At 38.1% G+C, this 17988-nt stretch overlaps 2 protein-coding genes across 3 annotated transcripts; both read right to left on the minus strand.

Annotated features, from left to right (window-relative positions):
* Window positions 1-3806: 3806 nt before the first annotated feature.
* leng1 (leukocyte receptor cluster (LRC) member 1) lies at window positions 3807-8535 on the minus strand. 2 transcript variants are annotated; one of them, XM_062421865.1, is made up of 5 exons: window positions 8396-8535; window positions 7994-8190; window positions 7292-7480; window positions 5332-5612; window positions 3807-5041 (listed from the first exon to the last, which is right to left on the minus strand). In XM_062421865.1, the coding sequence occupies exons 2-5, from the start codon at window positions 8123-8125 to the stop codon at window positions 4822-4824; spliced, it is 822 nt and encodes a 273-aa protein (XP_062277849.1). In that variant the 5' UTR covers window positions 8126-8190; window positions 8396-8535; the 3' UTR covers window positions 3807-4821. The 2 variants fall into 2 exon arrangements, with proteins under 2 accessions (XP_062277849.1, XP_062277848.1); XM_062421864.1 differs by having other exon boundaries at window positions 7994-8530.
* A 714-nt stretch (window positions 8536-9249) lies between these two features.
* tmc4 (transmembrane channel-like 4) lies at window positions 9250-17817 on the minus strand. Its single transcript, XM_062421777.1, has 16 exons — window positions 17629-17817; window positions 17278-17464; window positions 15720-15868; window positions 15411-15560; window positions 14598-14683; window positions 13397-13542; window positions 13070-13217; window positions 12768-12926; window positions 12515-12672; window positions 12147-12279; window positions 10947-11044; window positions 10644-10827; window positions 10392-10522; window positions 9958-10113; window positions 9725-9803; window positions 9250-9574 (listed from the first exon to the last, which is right to left on the minus strand). The coding sequence occupies exons 1-16, from the start codon at window positions 17681-17683 to the stop codon at window positions 9497-9499; spliced, it is 2097 nt and encodes a 698-aa protein (XP_062277761.1). The 5' UTR covers window positions 17684-17817; the 3' UTR covers window positions 9250-9496.
* Between the last annotated feature and the right edge of the window lie 171 nt (window positions 17818-17988).

The following is a 17988-nucleotide window of genomic DNA, read 5'->3' on the forward strand; positions in this document are numbered from 1 at the left end:
TCTGAGAAACTGAGAGGAAGACAGAGGGGGGACGAGAGGAAGAAATACAAGGGAGGAGAGGGTTTAATACAGCTGTTGAGGGTGTTTGTGTTTCTATAAGGGGGGACACACTGTTAGGTTTGAGTCAGTGAGAAGCAAAAAAAAAGATTTCACTGACTCAGAAAGGTGTAAAGTCTTGTTAAACAGGTGTTTTGTTTAGAGGGAAACCATTGGAGCGTTTTCTTAGCGGCAGGTTTGGGACACAGTGGAGAACCCCAATGGACAGCTTGCATCAGGGATTTGGGGGGAAAAAACAGGAAAAGAAACTACGTCCAAGATATTAAAAAAAAAAAACACTGTCTGAATCAGTAAAAGAAAATAGAGACTGGAATTAAAGAATTCAAGTTTGAAAGTGGGAGAATATACCATTCCAGTAAGGAAAAAAGCATGGGGAGGGGGAAATATCAGAAATGGCATTCCACTCAGGAAACACAGTTAAGAAGCAGGGGAGGAGTTGTCATTTAGGTAAAAAAAGGAGCGCTAATTGGGAAGGGTTGGAAACTGGAAAAGAATTACTCAAATCAGGAAGGTTTACTACTCAGGTGAGAGAGGGAGGGATCGGGACATTTGATATTTGTACCTCAACGTAGTCGATTGTGGGAAGTGAACCATCTGTAGAAAAGAAAAGGGGCAGGGCAGGGTGGTTAAATACCCTTCAGGTGTTAACTACAGGTTTCACTTAAATTACTGCAGCTAAAATACGTCAAACATTATATCAGTTATGACAAATGACATGAGAGAGGAACAATAACACCTTGAAACAGTCAGACGGCGTCCTCACGCTTAATACAATGAAGGACGTAAATAATATAAACATTTATATTGAAACTTGAAAATAAATCTTTGCAAGAACAAAAACATTGGTTAGTCACAGTTTCACCTTGTGAAGACTTATCTACTCTCTACTTTCACTGATATTATGTGCATCCCATAACACATATCTGAAAACATTAACACACAAAAAAACTACATAACAGTCTGAAATTATAAATATGAGAAAATAATTTTAAAAAATAAGCCAAGTTTTCTCTGTACTGAGTCTGTGCTCTCACAACTATCCTAACTTCATCCTCAGTGTCCCTCGTCCAAACATGCATTCATTCACAAGGTCATGATATTGTAAACACAGCATACATCAATTTAGAAGTAAATTTAATAATTCATGAGCTTAAAAAAAATTGCAAAAAAAAAGAAGAAGAGGATCAACATGCTTCTAAAAATACGAGGACACAAAGAAGTGATGATTGTGTTTGGGATCAATATTAAAGTCTGACTGTAATTAACACTTTGAGCTCTTCTTGTTTTTGTGTTTTTTTTCTCCTGTTTTCTTTCTCAAAAAAAGTTGTAGCACAGACTCATCAAGATTCACTTGTTTCACACATCAGGCGGCCTGAGCAAAGGTAACTGAAGATGTGTTCAGCATTTAAAACCACCATTGTATCAAACTGTAGGCTGGTGAGGGGCCCGATCTGTTGCTAATAAAGAAATATTGGCACCCTGGATTCCAATAAATTAGAAATAATCCTGCATGAGTTTTAGCTTTGCGAGAGAAACACAGCAAAATGCTGATCATAACACCTTCAACACAGGGGCTAAATATATAATCTCAATGACCCTCCTGCCAGTGTAACATGCACTACAAACACAACTAGTGGCTCCACTTCTGGAGCACAATTCTTGTGCAGAGCTATTCTTTCATCTTTCCCTAGACAGATGTCCAGACAGACACTGCATATAAATAGGAACCTAACACAAGGCCTTTTCCACCAGCCCCGTGCCAACAGCTCTCATCAAAACAATACACCACAATACAATGACTGCACACTTACACAAACACAACACTCTGCCAAAATCTTGGGGGAAGGAGGCAATATTCAGAAAAATAAAGATGCCAGCAGTGGTTAAAAGGCTAAATAATCTCCTGAGCCAAGCGCAGGCTATTTGGAGGCTGCAATATCTCGCACTGACCGACGGGTTTAGTCTGCTATTCATACAGTATGTGCTGTTTTTAAAATGCCATCGATGTGAGGCCCAAAATCGAAACACCCCCCTCCTCCCCAATATTTTCATCACTGCATGCAAATATGGTACCCTACCCATCACCCAATCAGCCTTGCTCCTGTTTTGCTAAAGTCAGCCTAGTACTGCAATAATAATTCGCATTATGTCTCAGTCATACAAGCTGATAATACAGTGTCGGGAGGCCTTTTCATCACTGACTACATCCCCCCTCTCTCTCCTCCTTTCTCCAGCATCACTGACAGGTTTTCAAACCCCCACTTTCTCCCTCCTCCTCCGCTCACCTTCCCTCTGCGGGGCTCCGAGGGCTCTCTCCGGGCTGAAGTACGACATGATCCCCGCCAGCGCCACCATCACCCAGCAGTGTGGCCGCATCGTCGCCGTGTCCGGAGCAGCAGCAACAACAGCATCCGAGCATCCGATCCGACTGTCGTTGTCGGTGTCCTGCTCTCTCCCGTCCCCCCTGCCACGGTCTGTGCCGTCTCTCCCGACTCACGCTTGTCTCTGTCTCACCCCCTCCGCTTCTCTCCTAATAATAAAGAGCGTCTCCTTCCCTTCCTTGTTGTGCTCTCCCTCCCTCCCTCCTCCTTCCTCCACCTCCTCCCCCCTTCCTCTAATCCGCAATTAAACACGGTGTGTGAGATGCTCTATTGTGCATCCTCAGCCCCGCTCATCATACATTATTGCTCAGCCTCCGTGTGTGAAAACAACCGTCCGCTGTTTCTCCTGTTAGATATCCTCCTTTCTCTCCCCCCTCCCCTCCACCACCTCCGTCTCTCAGTGTTGGAGGGATGTCTGTGTTTTTCTCCTCCGCCAGCCTACGTCAGACACACACGGCGCGCATTGTCATGGTCCAGCTTCATCATCATAATGCCAAAAACAAAAAACAATTAATAAATAAAATCTGATATAATATTCCCACAGGGAGATAATGAGATAATGTATGTGGTGATAAGTAGGCTAGTACGTTTATATTGATCTCATATTGGATTTTTTAAATACATTTTGCATCAAGAATCCTGGATGTGATGTTATTATGGCCCCATTAACCCTTACTGTTTATATTTTGACCCTTTATAGTTTAGACTGGGTCTTATTTTTCCAAAGTATCCCTTTATAATAAGTCCCTACACCAAATTTTGAACCATTATGTATTTTACAATCATACATGTCTTATCAGTCATTAATAAACGAGTGATTAATCATATCATGAAAAACAATCACACTGTATTATGATTTCATGTTATCTAAAACAGGAGAAAACAGTCCTAATTATTTCTATTAATTGGAAGGAAATTGAAGTTAAGAATGCAACTTTTTTGGATAGTAGGTTTAATTATAACCATTTAGAACCATAAATTATAATAATCATTTTGAAATATTTCCATTTTTGTTTTCTGGGCCACTTCAGGAAAAGTCATAAAATGTATATTATTTTAACTGTTTTTAAATGTCAAAATGGGTTAAATTTTACTCAAACAATATGGAAGTTTATTAATAATTATACAAAAGAATATGTTAATTAACCACGCCCTTTTCACAAATAAAACAAACTTTTTCTGATTAAATCTACCTGTTTTAAGTGAGTGAACTGTCACGACCAAACTATCAAAAATATTTTAGACATATAGCAAAAATAGATTACAGTTGTCTAAAAATGTAATTTACACTCTATTACCAATTTATCAGGTAAACCTAGGTAAAACTAATGCAGTGTTAAGCAACAATAATAATAATAATAATAATAATAATAATAACAAGACTTTATTGACGCCTCGGCAGGTCCACATCAACAAAAAATAAATAAATAAATCCTGCCTTCATGAAGGTTACAATGTACAGATTATTTTACACTGTTTCAAAGAGGAGTTAACTCACGTTTACAATGACTGGAGGCTGCAGTCGGTTCTTTGATATAAGAGTTGTTCAAAGATCTCGGTAACAACAGCAGCACAAAGTACAGCCGCTGAACCCCAGTTTTAACAAAACTGAACATTAAAACACTAACGAAGTTAGAAATTATTGTAGGCTGAGTGTATTTTAAAACCACACACTGATAAAATATGTTATAGCAAAAAAAAAAAAGAGTCAGTCTTCCATCTTTTGTGTTGCTTGGTGATGTTGGTGTGATACAATGTTGCGGAAAGCAAACCAAAATTGACTTTGTCTCATCAGATTTATTATTTTACCTTAATTAGACAAAAACTGTATTTAATAAAAATGCACAAATTACTTTCAGACTTTTCTTTGAGAACAAATATTAATGGTTTACCTGTAACACTATCAACCTTTACAGCAACATGCCCGTAATATATAACAGTGAGCTCATTACCTACATAATTTACCACGCTTTGATTTCTTTTTTCACAATTATTCATATCACGCTATCATCTTTTCATTGGGTATTTATTTGCTGACAGCCTGGGTTCAAGCCCCCCTGTGATGGCGACCATCTGCCCCGCTGATGTGTTCATGTGTGAACTGTTGCAGGGGGTGAAGTAGCTGCAGCGGAACCTGACCTCTGACCTTCCTGTGGACAGAGAGGACAGAAACTAATCCTATTTAGCTTATAAACTGCCTCATTATCAACATCCTGACAATACCACGACCAGGTCACAACCATGTTCGTAATCTGGCTCTTTACCTACTTACTGTTATCTTCTTTTTTTTTTTAGGATTTTATATCTTCTTCCAGCATTTGCAGATTAACACCTCTCGCTGTCTCATCAGTTTAGATTTCAGAGGCGACGAAGAAACACATTATCACGATTTCAAAATTTCATCTCTCCAGCTGTCTCGATCCCGCCTTTGACGCTTTCGGGCAAGTTCTGGGAAGAAGGCGCTGTTGTACGGCATGTCCCGCTCCTGCACCACCCTGCCTGAATCCTTCCCTTTGCCGCTCCTCTGATCGATAAGGGCCTGGGTTTTCCTCCTTTCTTCAGCCTCTCTCTGTAAACGCTCAGCACGCAACCTTTCAATGGAGCTGGAAAAGACAGGACAGACAGCTTTATTATCTCTGCATGATGATACTCTCCATATTATCACCAAAGCCTGAATATAAGAAATCTGAAATTAGGTAAGGATTTCTGTTAAAAAAAAAAGAAAAGAAATGAATGCAAAATATTGTAGATATTCTAAATTACTCAGAGGAAAATTATTCATTAAATGACAAGAATATATCAGAAAAATGTGCTCTTATTTATTATTACAAGAAATGTTTTAAATATTTTAGATAATAAGCAACTGCTAGGCAAGTGATATCGACATTTGTACCTCTCTCCACTGCTCCTCTTCTCCCCTCTGTCTCTTTTATCCTTTTTCTTGCTCTTGTGCTGTTTCACACCGAGACCTTTCTTCATATCTTTCAAAGGGTCCAAACTATCTTTCAATCTACGGTCCTTCTTCTCTTTCTCCTCTTCACTTACTCCCTTCCTCTTTTCTGTTTCTCTCTTCTCTTCTTTTTCTTCGCTGGTTTTCATGTACCACGGAGTGACCTCAGACCCTGGCTGGGGTCCCAGAGACACCAGTAAGCCGATGGCACGTTCCTGTTTCTCCTGGAAAAACAAAGAAAACCAACAGTGAGTAAAATCTGTTGTATGATGACAGCGGTGACAAACAAGCAAGAATAAAAAAATGATTGTTTTTTTTTCCTTTGGCTAATATCTGACATTTCGAGCTTTTTTGAGATTTGATAATAAAACTGTATCACATTGTGGCCTGGCTACATCCAGAATACATTGTTTTCTTTTTTAAAGATTTTTTTCAGGCACAGACACCTTTATCGATAGCGGATAGACATCATGGGAGAGAGAGGGGGGTGTGACATGCAGTAAAGGTCCTCCGGCCGTGATTCGAACCGGGGTCTGCTGTGTACGTGGCATGCGCTCTAACCACTGGACCACCTGCGCGCCAACATTAAGTTTTCTGACCACAGTCTGACCACTTCCACTGATTTTAAATGTCCAGATATACCAGTGTGAAGTAAACGCAATCAGTTTACAAAATGCAACTTGGCATGTCTGATTGATTAAAGTCGGACTTAAACAATCATGTCATGTATCTGAACTGGGATCACAGCCTCCTTTCCCAGTCACTCCCAGTGGTGCAGTTATACACATTTTATACATTACATACATTTAAACATAGAGTATAAAAACAAGTTTCTGAAGACATCGTCATTTATACCATACTGTTGTTCACATGTCTGCTCATCCTGGTGCTTGAAAAGGTGTTTCCAGACTAAGCTGTTTGTTTATTTATTGTTATCACTGAAATATTGATAATATGGTGGAAATCTAATTTGGCAAATGGTGAGAATAATCTAATATAAGTTGAGTTTGAAGGTTTATTCTTGACCTTGGAAACAGCAGTTTGACAAATACCAAAACCTTATCATTAGGGTTTTTGAGCTTTCAGCCACATTTCATGACTTTCATCAGCAGATTGAGTTTCCTGGTGGTGCTGATAACTGTTATCATGTGACCTGTATATAAGATTTCAGTCACATGATAACAGATGGTTGTTTCTGTTTCTTTAGTTCAATCACTTCAATCATAGATATCTCCATGACGACTAAACAATCTCCATCAATGGATGAAGGTCACTAGATGTGACTGAAAGCTCTATTGGGTTAATTTATGAATACAATAAATTACTGTAAGAATAGAAAGTCAATTGAAGAAAAAAAAAAAACAGCAACAATTGGGATAATAAATTAATCACGTCAGTGATTTTTCAAGCAAAAAAACATCCAAAATCCTAATTTTCCAGCTATGCAAATGTGAGGATTTTTTCCATTTAATATCATTATAAACTGAGTATCTTTGGACTTTTGGTCAGACAAAAGAATATTTCTGAAGACATTAGTTTTGGGCTCTAGGGAATTCATGGACAGTTTTCATTACTTTTTGATATTATATAGACTAAATCAATTAAAAATATATATTTGTAGATTAATCAATAATGAAAACAATCGTTAGTTGCAGCCCTGGAGACAATAAGAAATGATGGCAGAGGACAAAAGTCCTAGTGTTGTGCTCAGAGGCTGCTGTAGTAAGCTACCATACTAGTCATCCTCCAATGATAACCAGTGAGGCTCTTTACAGGAAGCTGATAACAGTAACCTGTTTTCTCATACTAAAGCTGAACAGTGCTGGACTTGCATGAGGCCAAAGCTGCAGACACAGGCTGGGTGACCTGTGTGGTGAATAAGAATGGACAGAAGCACCATCACCTTTTCCTCTTTCTTTTCTTTGAGATACTCCTCATTTCCCTTCTTCTCTGAAGAGTCTTCAAGAGGAAAAAGATTGAGATGCTCCAGAGCTCCACTCCCTCTGCTCTGTTCATCTTCTTCATCATCCCTGCTTCCTCCTGCTGACTCGAGAGCTGCTCGAGATTTCCTTCTCAGATACTGTGTACGTGCCTGTGGTGCAAAAGAGAGGAATTATTTCAAACTGAAACTATAAAGGCTAATAAAACCTTCGTATTACAGGTATTTAATGGGCAGCGCTATTTAGTTACTCTAACTTAAAGGACAGGTTCACAAATGTTCAAGTCTGTCTTAAAACAATAGTCAGTCATGCTGTAATCATTCCTCCTTTCCATTCATTTGCAGATCCTTTTATAATGCACTTTTAATGTAAGTGATGAGAGAGGAATACATATATCTGAATATTGTGTTCACCTACTGTTATAGTAACACCACATACATCAAATACTGACACATAGCTGATGAAAACAGAGTCTGACTAAACCAGACATCATGCACAGTCTGCACTGATGAGTTGGGCCTAATTGATGAATCATGAGTCATATTGGATTTAGGGGAAATTAGCATTTTTCCTTTCAGTATTTAATTCACTGGATTATCCAAAAGTTTGACTCATGACATCATCATCATCATCGAGGTAAACAACGTGACATCATCACCGGTCACCTCCTGCTCTGCACGCTCCACGCGACGCTTGGCCTCGCGCTCCTCCTCAGCAGCTTGAGCCTCGTCCCTCCGAACGCGCGCGACGTTGTCTTTGTTGCGGACGTGCCAGCTCTTCTTCGGAAGGATGTTCATGGTTGCCTTGGCGACTGTTGCTACTGTAAGTTAGCTGCTAACTAGCTGAGCAAGGCTAGCGTCGACTGAAGTAGGAATGAGCAAGCAAGCACAGGCAGAAAACGAAATCCGTGTGATCATAAATACAATTAAGAATGTAGTAAAGGGAAGTTAGTAGAGCTGAATATTACATAAGTACGGTTTAAGAATGTAAAAAAGTGAAAATACACACAATGTTTACGTGTTAGCTAGCAAGAGTCGTTCCTTTACTGCAAGTAGAAGCTAACTTACTTTTCAACTTTCAACGTCAGGGCAGCAAACAAACATTTAACTTGCTCCCTCACAACAACTATACATTTGAGCAAGTCTACATTACAAGATGAGATGAAAATTCCTCTCGCTGAGAGGTGAGTTGCTCTCGCTTGCTGTCTAGCCTGGCCCACAGGAAGAGCCAAAGAGGAAGTAAACATTAACACATGATTGCAGAAACACGGAACTGACACTAGATGGTGCTATGATTCCTCTCATTTTATTGTGTAAAATGAAAATAAATAATTAGATAATAGTCAAATGAGGAACCTTTACATTCATGGCATCTTTTTAAAAGTTCTACTACCAGACACAAGATGTGTCCTACAGATAAAGTTTCTTGAATCCTGTAAAGTCCATTCTTGAAGTACCCTTAAAGTGATACTGATACCAATTTAGTACTTCATTTAATACCCATCATAGGAATAGAAGCATTGAAATTAAATAAAATGCCATCACTCCTCCACATCTAAATGATTAGATTTTTACACTAATGCTTTTTTAAAGTTTTCAAATTATTAACATTTAGGCTATTGAATATAAAATGTTCAAAATCAGCATATGGGCCACAGCATACATCACACAAACTTATAAATTCATGTATGTGTGTATTTGAATAGATGTATACTCTTGCAAATAAAAGTCATAAAAGTGCAAAAAGGATCGTCTTTAGGTATCATTTGAAGGGAGATGTTTCAATACTACTTGGTATCGATTCATTTCAGTCGAGGTATTGAGTAACAATACCCAGCCTTACTGGAACACAAGTGACTTCCAGCAATTACAGTTAAGATTTACATCTTCATGGAGTCTGGACTTTCGAATGAGAGAGAAGGTGGAGATTCTTGAATAGTTTTAATCAGGTAATTGAACTTTTTTTGTGTTGAAAAAAACATATCAGGCACAATATATATATATTGTATGAGAATATCAATATTATTCACAGTAGGCCTACATTGTTTTTATATATGTTTTGTTTTGATTACATAATTTAGGTAGTGTTATAATAAACAGTATATGAAGTGTATATGAAGCTGACATTAAAAATCAGCTTTATTGTGTCGCATAGTCCATATTTTATGTTCAGTCATGCTGGTTCGGTATCTGTTTCCGAGTGAACTGCTCAATCTGTTTGACCAAGAACTGCTTGTCGCGGCCCTCCTGCAAGCCAAAGATCCACAAATGCATTAGTAAAAATCTATATCTGTAAGTATTAGGAAGTTACGCAACCTAAAAATGATTAAAAAAAATTTACAAATTGAATAAATAAGTGCTACATTTTTAATCAAAGGGTAAATGCTGACAGCTTACCAGTTTAAGCTGAGCTCTTAGCAGAGCAACACTTTTTCCATAGACTGATGCTAAAGCTACAAAATAACACATCAGCACACTATCGGAGAGAGAGAAGACATGATTATACATCATAAAACATTAAATGAAATATGAAGGACCATATAATATGCATGTACAGTATAAGGTGTATTCTATATTCAATTTATATGCTGCATTGTGTTTATCAGTAGTTATCCCACTGTTTCACTCACCAGGATAATACAAAGAGAGGGATTGAGAATGCCTGTGAGCCAATGAAGAATAGAAACTCCTGTGTTGTTTTGGTCAGATTGTAGAAAGAGGTTGGAACAATTTCCCACATTATGGGTAAGAAACGGAAAGGCCCGCAACTCATTGAAGGACGGATCCTGGGTGGGAAGAGGAAACAATTCTCCTGAACCATATAATACAACCATAACCATATAAAATAATACAACATAACACGATAGAGCAAATCATTTGATCTAAAATGCCTTCCACTGTCATGACACCTCAGATTTTTTAGCTTTACTATTTGACATGCAGAGTCACAACTGGAGCAATACTCTCACTGTCCACTTTTCATCTGTATTTCTTCATTATTATTATAGCCATTGCTTAACTGAATGTAACCGTTACAGAGGAGAAGACGATAATCAGCACTCACTGAGCTAAACTGTAAATCATGACGACTATGCCCAGGCCCCAGCCAAACGTGAGCACCACCAGGAAAAAGAAGGTGGAGGTGGTGGAACGAAACGTCTTCAAGGCTGGCCGACAATTATTGAAGAGTGTGATCTGAGGAGGAAAGAAGCAGTGGAGTCATGAAACAGGGTTAAGAATGAAACCAAAGCGTTGAGTGCTGTGTAATACTGCCATTGTGTGAAATGTTCTCCATGTTAAAAAACAATATCTTCACCTTCTTGCAGTAGAAGATGATGAAAAACTTTATGGTGTTGATGACCGGAAGCAGGGGGCAAAAAAGAGCCCCCGTCCACACCACAGTCTGACCATAAACCAGGCCGAGCACGTTGGAAGAAACTACAAACTCCTGTCGACCCACCCACTGAGCCAGCTTATTGGACCAGTTGTCCACCACCATCCTGACACAAAAACACAGCACATCACATGACAGAGTCTGTCACTGTCAAAATAGTCTGAATGTATTACATTCATATTAAATTTGGACAGTTTTTGAAACATATGAAATAATGATTTGTACCTGCGTGGAAACTCAACCAGTACGAGCATAGCGATGTTGATGAGGAAGTCAAACAGTGTCAGCTTGTACATCTCCTGTCCCATTCGTGTTTCCCAGCACTGCATGAAGAGACAACACATGAAAAGATCAAACTGCCTCATAATGTTTACATGCTGAGCAGATTCAAAAATTACGCATGGTTTGTTCAGTTTGACATTTCCCACAAAGTCCAAACTCGGGACTATGACCCGACTGATACTGGATTTTTGGGGAAGATGCCAATTCTGATATCAGAGAATAAAAAAATTCTGATATTGATATATTGACTGATAATTTTATATATACGTGAATGCACTTTTCTTTTTTTTTTGCAATGACCCCCCCCCCCCCCCAAAAAAAAAAAAAAAACAACAACAACAAACAAACAGGTAAGTATATATTAGAACTGAATTAAGAAGAAGGATCAAATACACATAAAATGTCACCTATATAATTAAAAAATATACATATCAGCACATATCGGACAACATATATGCCTTTACCAATTGTTCTGTGATAAACTAATATCGACAGATAATATCAGCTGACCAATATATCGGTCGGGCTCTAGTTAATGATGGGTTAGGGTTAGGGTTGGGTCATCACATTATTTTCTGATCTTAAAACTACACACGAGCTGTTATGAATTATTCTGAGTTTGGCATTTTGTGTCTGCTAATTTTATCACTATGAGTTGGTGAAAAACTGTCTGTACAAACCAAGAGTTCTTGTCTTTGTCACTAATGACTTTATTAAGTAGTAACAGGTGCAAAATGTAGTTCAGGCATAATTATTTAATATTCTCTTTTTTTCTGTTGAGGTGTTTGGCAAACCAACACCATCTCATTCTTTTTATTTACTGTAGCCCTCAGCTAAACCTGCTGACTTGGAGCTTTCTCTCTATATATAATGTGTTGATGCAAAAACAAACTGCAAACAGAACTCTTTGTTCACATAAATACAGACATGACAGATAGATAGATTAAAAGAACAGATATATGTATGCATTTCCTCCTTGTTTTCCTTTAAAGTACTTGTCAAACAGCAACTTGTGAAGCCCCTGCAGTCCTGCTTGTTCATCCTGCTTTAAGATTAAAGATCAGTGCAGCTGAAAATAAACTAAACTGGAAAAGCATCATTAAGTAATTTGCATGCTCTCATTGAGCCTGGTAGTATAGTCACCTGGTAGGTCATATGGTCGTATTGGCACAATGTACATTTGTTATTCGTATGATCTGACCCCCCTTCACAGGTGATCTGACTCCACAGGGTGTAAAGGAGAACACCCAAACTCACCAGGCGCAGAAACACGGCCCTACATGGAAGACAAATGGAGAATTACTAATCAACCAATTGTGATTGTGTGACTGAGCTTGCATGGGTTATTAACACACAGATTAGACCAGATGCTATTTTGTAATTTTTGCATCAGGCTTTGTAAAATCTCAGGATTATTTTCTCAGTTTTTAAAGCATTTTATCATCAATACAAATGCACTTAATGCAAATACTTTAACATAATCACTCTCTCACAGAGGCAGCAGTACAAACCTTAATAGTGCAACTACGACAGTAGTGCTGGGGCTGTAACGCTCTATTAAGGCGATCTGGTCACACAACAGAGGCACCACAAAGTTTCCAGCGGTGATGACAATGGAAGGTAGGTACTGAAAAATCAAACCCAAGATCCCCTGCGCTTCGCTCTGTTTCTGTTTTGACATAAATAGGCCTCATTGTTTCATTGTTCATTCAAGATTTGAATAAAGCCACATGGGCGTCATCACTCTACTTTTACATCATTTACCTGGCTGTAGGTTGTGGCCTCGAAGATGCCGTAAAAGGCTGCTACGATGAGCCCCGAAGAAACAAGAACCATAAAAACACGAAGTGAGTGTAAAACAATTTTTTGAGCCGATGTCAGAGTGGCTGCCTGTTTCTTTATTCTCTCTTCCTCCAGATCCACCTGAAAGGGACACAGAGAGAGAAAAGAGACGATTGGTCATCTGAATGCATGTCACTAACAGGCAATGACTGTGTGAATCTGCTTCAGTATCTCTTTTTCCTAACTGTCCTCCATTCTGTTAAGTAGGACAGATCCCCTCTGACCTGTAGCCTATAGTGGATGTTCTTCTGCTTCAGTTTGGTGGCTCGGTCTCCCAGGCAACCATAGTCCCAGCCGATGAACACTATCAGGCTGTAGTTGCCCACAGCGCTGCCTCCCGTTGCCACAGCAACTCGAGCTGCAGTCCCCATGCTGTGTGTAAGCAGTCAGCCGGGGAAGAGGATACAAATGCAGGTCAAGGTGACTGAAGTCTTGACTCAGGCTTTGAAATGTCATTTGTTCACTTATTGACTCACAAGGCTGAACACACATAGACACACAAAGGCTTGGTTGAATTACTGAACCTGGAATTGTTTGTTTGTGGGACTGACCGTTCTATGATGCAAATGAGACAAAAGGCAAAGTAGAAGACCGCAGTTAAGATGTAGGCCAGAGGGATGTTGTAGGAGAAGTTACTGTCCACCACTATCGTGTTGTTGTAGAAGCCATAGAAGAGGTATGAATACTCCATGAAACCCTGAACAAAGAGGAGGAGGATCTCAGAAAAGCATGTCTGATATACCAAACATACATGGGATGTGGTTTAAATGTACTTTAATCAATAAAGAATCAGTCCAACAATTAAAATTTATATTAAAGCATCTTTCATACAGGTTAGTGCAATTCAAGATGCTATACAGATGATGAAATCCTGATTATAAGACTGTACACATGTAAACAGTAAAAAATATTTGAGACTAATGTACATGAGAAATAAAAATGAAAATAATGGGAATGTAATAATAAAACCAATAAAATTACACCAAAAATATAAATTAGGTTAAATATATATGAGACAATAACAAATAAAAAAGAAAAATATATATGAAGGAATAAAGCATTTTAAAACAAGTAACATTGAGGACACTGAAGTCATGCTATGTATTTTTGGGTGATGCGGAGGGTTTTGAAACCTGTTTGTCATTTTAAATGTTGCAAATCAAGTATGGAAATAGTCTGTTTGGATATTAATCATTCACTAAGTTACTACATCAACTTTCATTTTAAAAATGTAGGTCTCAGCTCCAGTTTATAAGATAAAATTAACATTATACAATACACTTCAAATTAACTTTGTTTTAAGGTTCCTTTGCTTTCAGTTTTACAATATAAAACATACAAGCAGTAAAAAAAAAAAAAAAAGGACCTTTAGTTTGTTTTTTTAGATGTGTTTAGAATGATCAAATAGTATACATTTAAGACTATAGGGTTTACTCAAGGGAGACAGTTTAATATGTTACGGTAGGAGAAGCACTGGTATAAATAGTAAAATTAACAATGACTTAATTCCAAGATATCAATGTTATTAGTAATACTTGTGCTTTTCCCACTATGACAAGTCAAAATGTCTGCTGCTGTGAAAAAGGCACATTGGTTGGTTCTTTTTCAAGACAAACTGAGCAAAAACTGACTTATCATTAACAAAACACAACAACATGTACACAAGGCCAAAAGTGTAATAATCATAAATATCTGTTAGGCTATACGTTCTGCAACGATAACAGTTTATTTAATTTGTGCAAAGTTCCTCACCGTTCCTGAAAGTAAGTCAAGGAAGTAAGAATAGAAGACCACCAAGCCTTGAGGATTAGGGTCATAAACCATGCATTCTTCTGGACCTGGAAAACACAGAAAGCTTTAGGATAGATGCATGCATACGCAGGGATTACTGCACTTCTTTACGTTTCCCTGCACCTCTCTGAACAGATAGGTCATATTGTCGCTCTAAGGTTTTCAGAACTTTTTCAAAAAGTAGAAAGAGCAGAAAAAGAGAAAGAGAAGAAAAATCTGCAGCGGTGATTACATGCACGCCTGTGGCACATTTGAACGGCAAAGTGTCTCAAGAGATAAAGCAAGTTTCCTCACATAGCTTTAGAAAATCAAAGGGTTTTATTTAATAAACAGAGAAATCTGTCTACTATTTTGAAAAAAGTGACGCATGCAAAAATGATAAAAACTGCTTTAAGGATGGAGAGTGGATTCCAGCTCACGTCCTCAGTTGTAAATGATGACATCTTTACAACACTTATCCTCTTTATTTTATAACTATTATTATTTACATCTTTTCCTTAAATACTGTTTTGGGAGTAAAAATCTTCTGCTCATGCACTGGTGAGCATTTCTTCATTGTATTTCTGAGGCGAGCTCCACAGCTGGTGATGCTGTCTATAGTAACTCCTACATAGACCCCATCCTCAGAGGCAAGGCTGTTGCTAGGTAACTGTTACTTCAATCTGTGAAAAGACTTCCAGTTTTGTGAGAAATAATTTCCCTAAAATGTTAGAATTCAAGACATAACTGCTGTGTGTTAAAGTGAAATGAAATATTGTCTGGGCAGGTCATTACCAGTGTTGTTAACAAGACTGCTCCCAACATGTCTGAAGACAATGCTGGGGATGAGGACGAATCCAGCAATCAATAAGAAGGAAACAAAATTTAGCACCACCAAGAATCGCAGGAACAGGAAGTATGACTGGACACCACCTCCAAAGTTCCCTGTGGGGCCAAAAGTCCACACTTCATTCAAACTGATAAATGCATTCAAACCACATATGTAGAATACATTCTGAAACAAAATGATCAAAAATGTATTCAAATTAAATACATAATGCAGCAGGATTAATGTCCATTTAAAATAACTAGCTGAAGGTTTACCTCCAATCTTTTGCAAAGAGCTTCTCCACAGAGAGAAAAAGTAGAGAAATTCCCTGATGCCATGTTTGAGTTTTAGCAGAGGTTTGGTCTTCTTTCGTTTCCAGGACTCCCCTCTGGAGACCACAGGTACCTGCATTTGCTGCACCTGCCTGTAACAGACACATTTTTAAAACACTTAAATGGCTTACATTTTTGTTATAGGTCCATAATTTAAATTAAAGACATTTCCTCAAAGGAACTGTGTAAATTGTGGTGTTAATGATAGAGTAAACTATCTTGACAATTAAAAGACCAGTGTGTAGGATTTATTGGCATTTAGTGGTGAGGTTAAAGATTACAATCAACTGAAGCAAGTAGGAGAAACTACGGTGGCTGCAAAAAATAAAATAGATCCTCTCTAGAGCCAGTGTTTGGTTTGTCTGTTCTGGGCTGCTGTAGAAACATGGTGGTGCAACACAGTGGCCTTTGTGGAGGAGGACCTGCTCCCTATGTAAATATAAAGGGCTCATTCTAAGTTAATGAAAACAAACATTAAATAACATTCATTTTAGGTAATTATACACTAATTAAAGCATACTTATGAATATTATATTCCATTTCTGCCAAGTTTGTTTCCGCTAGACGCGACTAAATTCTGCACCTTTAAATTAATTGCTAGTGTTACCTAGCGAACCACTTAGTGGCTATTGGTTTACTTATAGTGGTTTAATTGTTATTTGTGTTGGAAAAAATGAAATATACTCTTTAAATAAAAATCAATTCATAATAGGCCTTTATACAATCATACACTTTAAAGCAAAACTAACATCTGCTCTGTAACTTCTGCTGAACAGCAGCCTAGTGAAAATTAGGTTATAATACTAATTATGTAAATGTGAAATACTGAAGCTGGATATAACAATAGCACTATTAGATGCTGTAGTGGAAAAAACTGAGTCTGTCAAATTAAACTAGGATGTGTTTAAATGTTTCAGAGCTAAACAGTTTTTGTAAGAAGAAGAATGTATTGTTTTTTTCTTACAAAAGTTGCTTAGTCTCCCTTTAATTGACCATTCAGATTTAGAAACACTGTCACTTTTACAGCACTTTAACAATGTGCAACATATCTAGTACAACCTGAGATTAACACTGTAGCTATGGTTTTCATCCCAGACCAATAAACAACAACACTTTCACCAATTGTAAATTCAGAGTCTAGTGAATTGTCAGGAGTCATTTTCTCTGTTATATTAGTTATTAGATGGACTTATTATGTTTACATTTTGTGAAATTTTTCCATTCTTACCTCTTTTATTACAGACTGTTAGTGTCATCCTGCTTCCTGTGTATATCTGTGTGTGTGTGTGTGTGTGTGTGTGTGTGTGTGTGTGTGTGTGTGTGTGTGTGTGTGTGCGTGTGTGTGTATAGTGACAGTAAAGAGTCATATTAGGATTTACTGTACTTTGCAATCTACGACTTGAAGAGGCACATTACTAAAAAAAACAAACAAATAAAAATAAATAAATAATGATAACAACACACAGCAGTTAATGAGATTGCTCAGAAGTAGGCGTCGTACCGCGTAGCTCTTTTCAGGGCCATGGGCATAGGGATGCTCCTGAGGTCACGGGGGGGTCCACTGCTGCTCTCTTCATCCTGCTCTGCAGGGGTCGAGCTCCAGTTGTACTGATGGTAATTCTGATTGGACATCCGAGACTGGCCCCGTCGCAACCTTAGGGATTGCTGATCACCGGGGTAACCATCCCCTGTGACAGACAGCAAAGTACATGGTCAAGCAATGTGGGTTAAAACAATGCAGTGAGATTAAAAGAAAACTGTTTATCAATAGAAAAATGACGCAGATATTCATTCAACTAAGATATTATCTAAATGATTAAAATTGACAGAAAAATGTAACCAGAAGACAAACCTTCAATATAGTCATACACCCGATGTGAGTCTTGCCTCTGTAGTTCATAGGCCATTTCTATGATGCAGTACAACACCAGCAGATCTTCACACTGACCTCTGTAATCACATCTAACACGTAAACCGCATCAAACTCAGGATAAAAACAAAAAAGGGATCCAGCTCGCCAGGAGGAAATGGTGCCTGTCCAGGAACCTCTCCCTCTGTTTTCTTCTCTCACGGACTTTACTCCCACAGTAAATGAACACACAGGTACTTCCTTGTATGATTTAACCCATTATTTCCAGTGTAATAGATACCATTCATCTACAATAAGCAGCTACTGGAAAAACTGTAGCATACAGCAAGCGAACTGCTTAAA

The sequence above is a fragment of the Scomber scombrus genome, chromosome 7, assembly GCF_963691925.1.
Source record: "Scomber scombrus chromosome 7, fScoSco1.1, whole genome shotgun sequence".
NCBI classification, from domain to species: domain Eukaryota; kingdom Metazoa; phylum Chordata; class Actinopteri; order Scombriformes; family Scombridae; genus Scomber; species Scomber scombrus.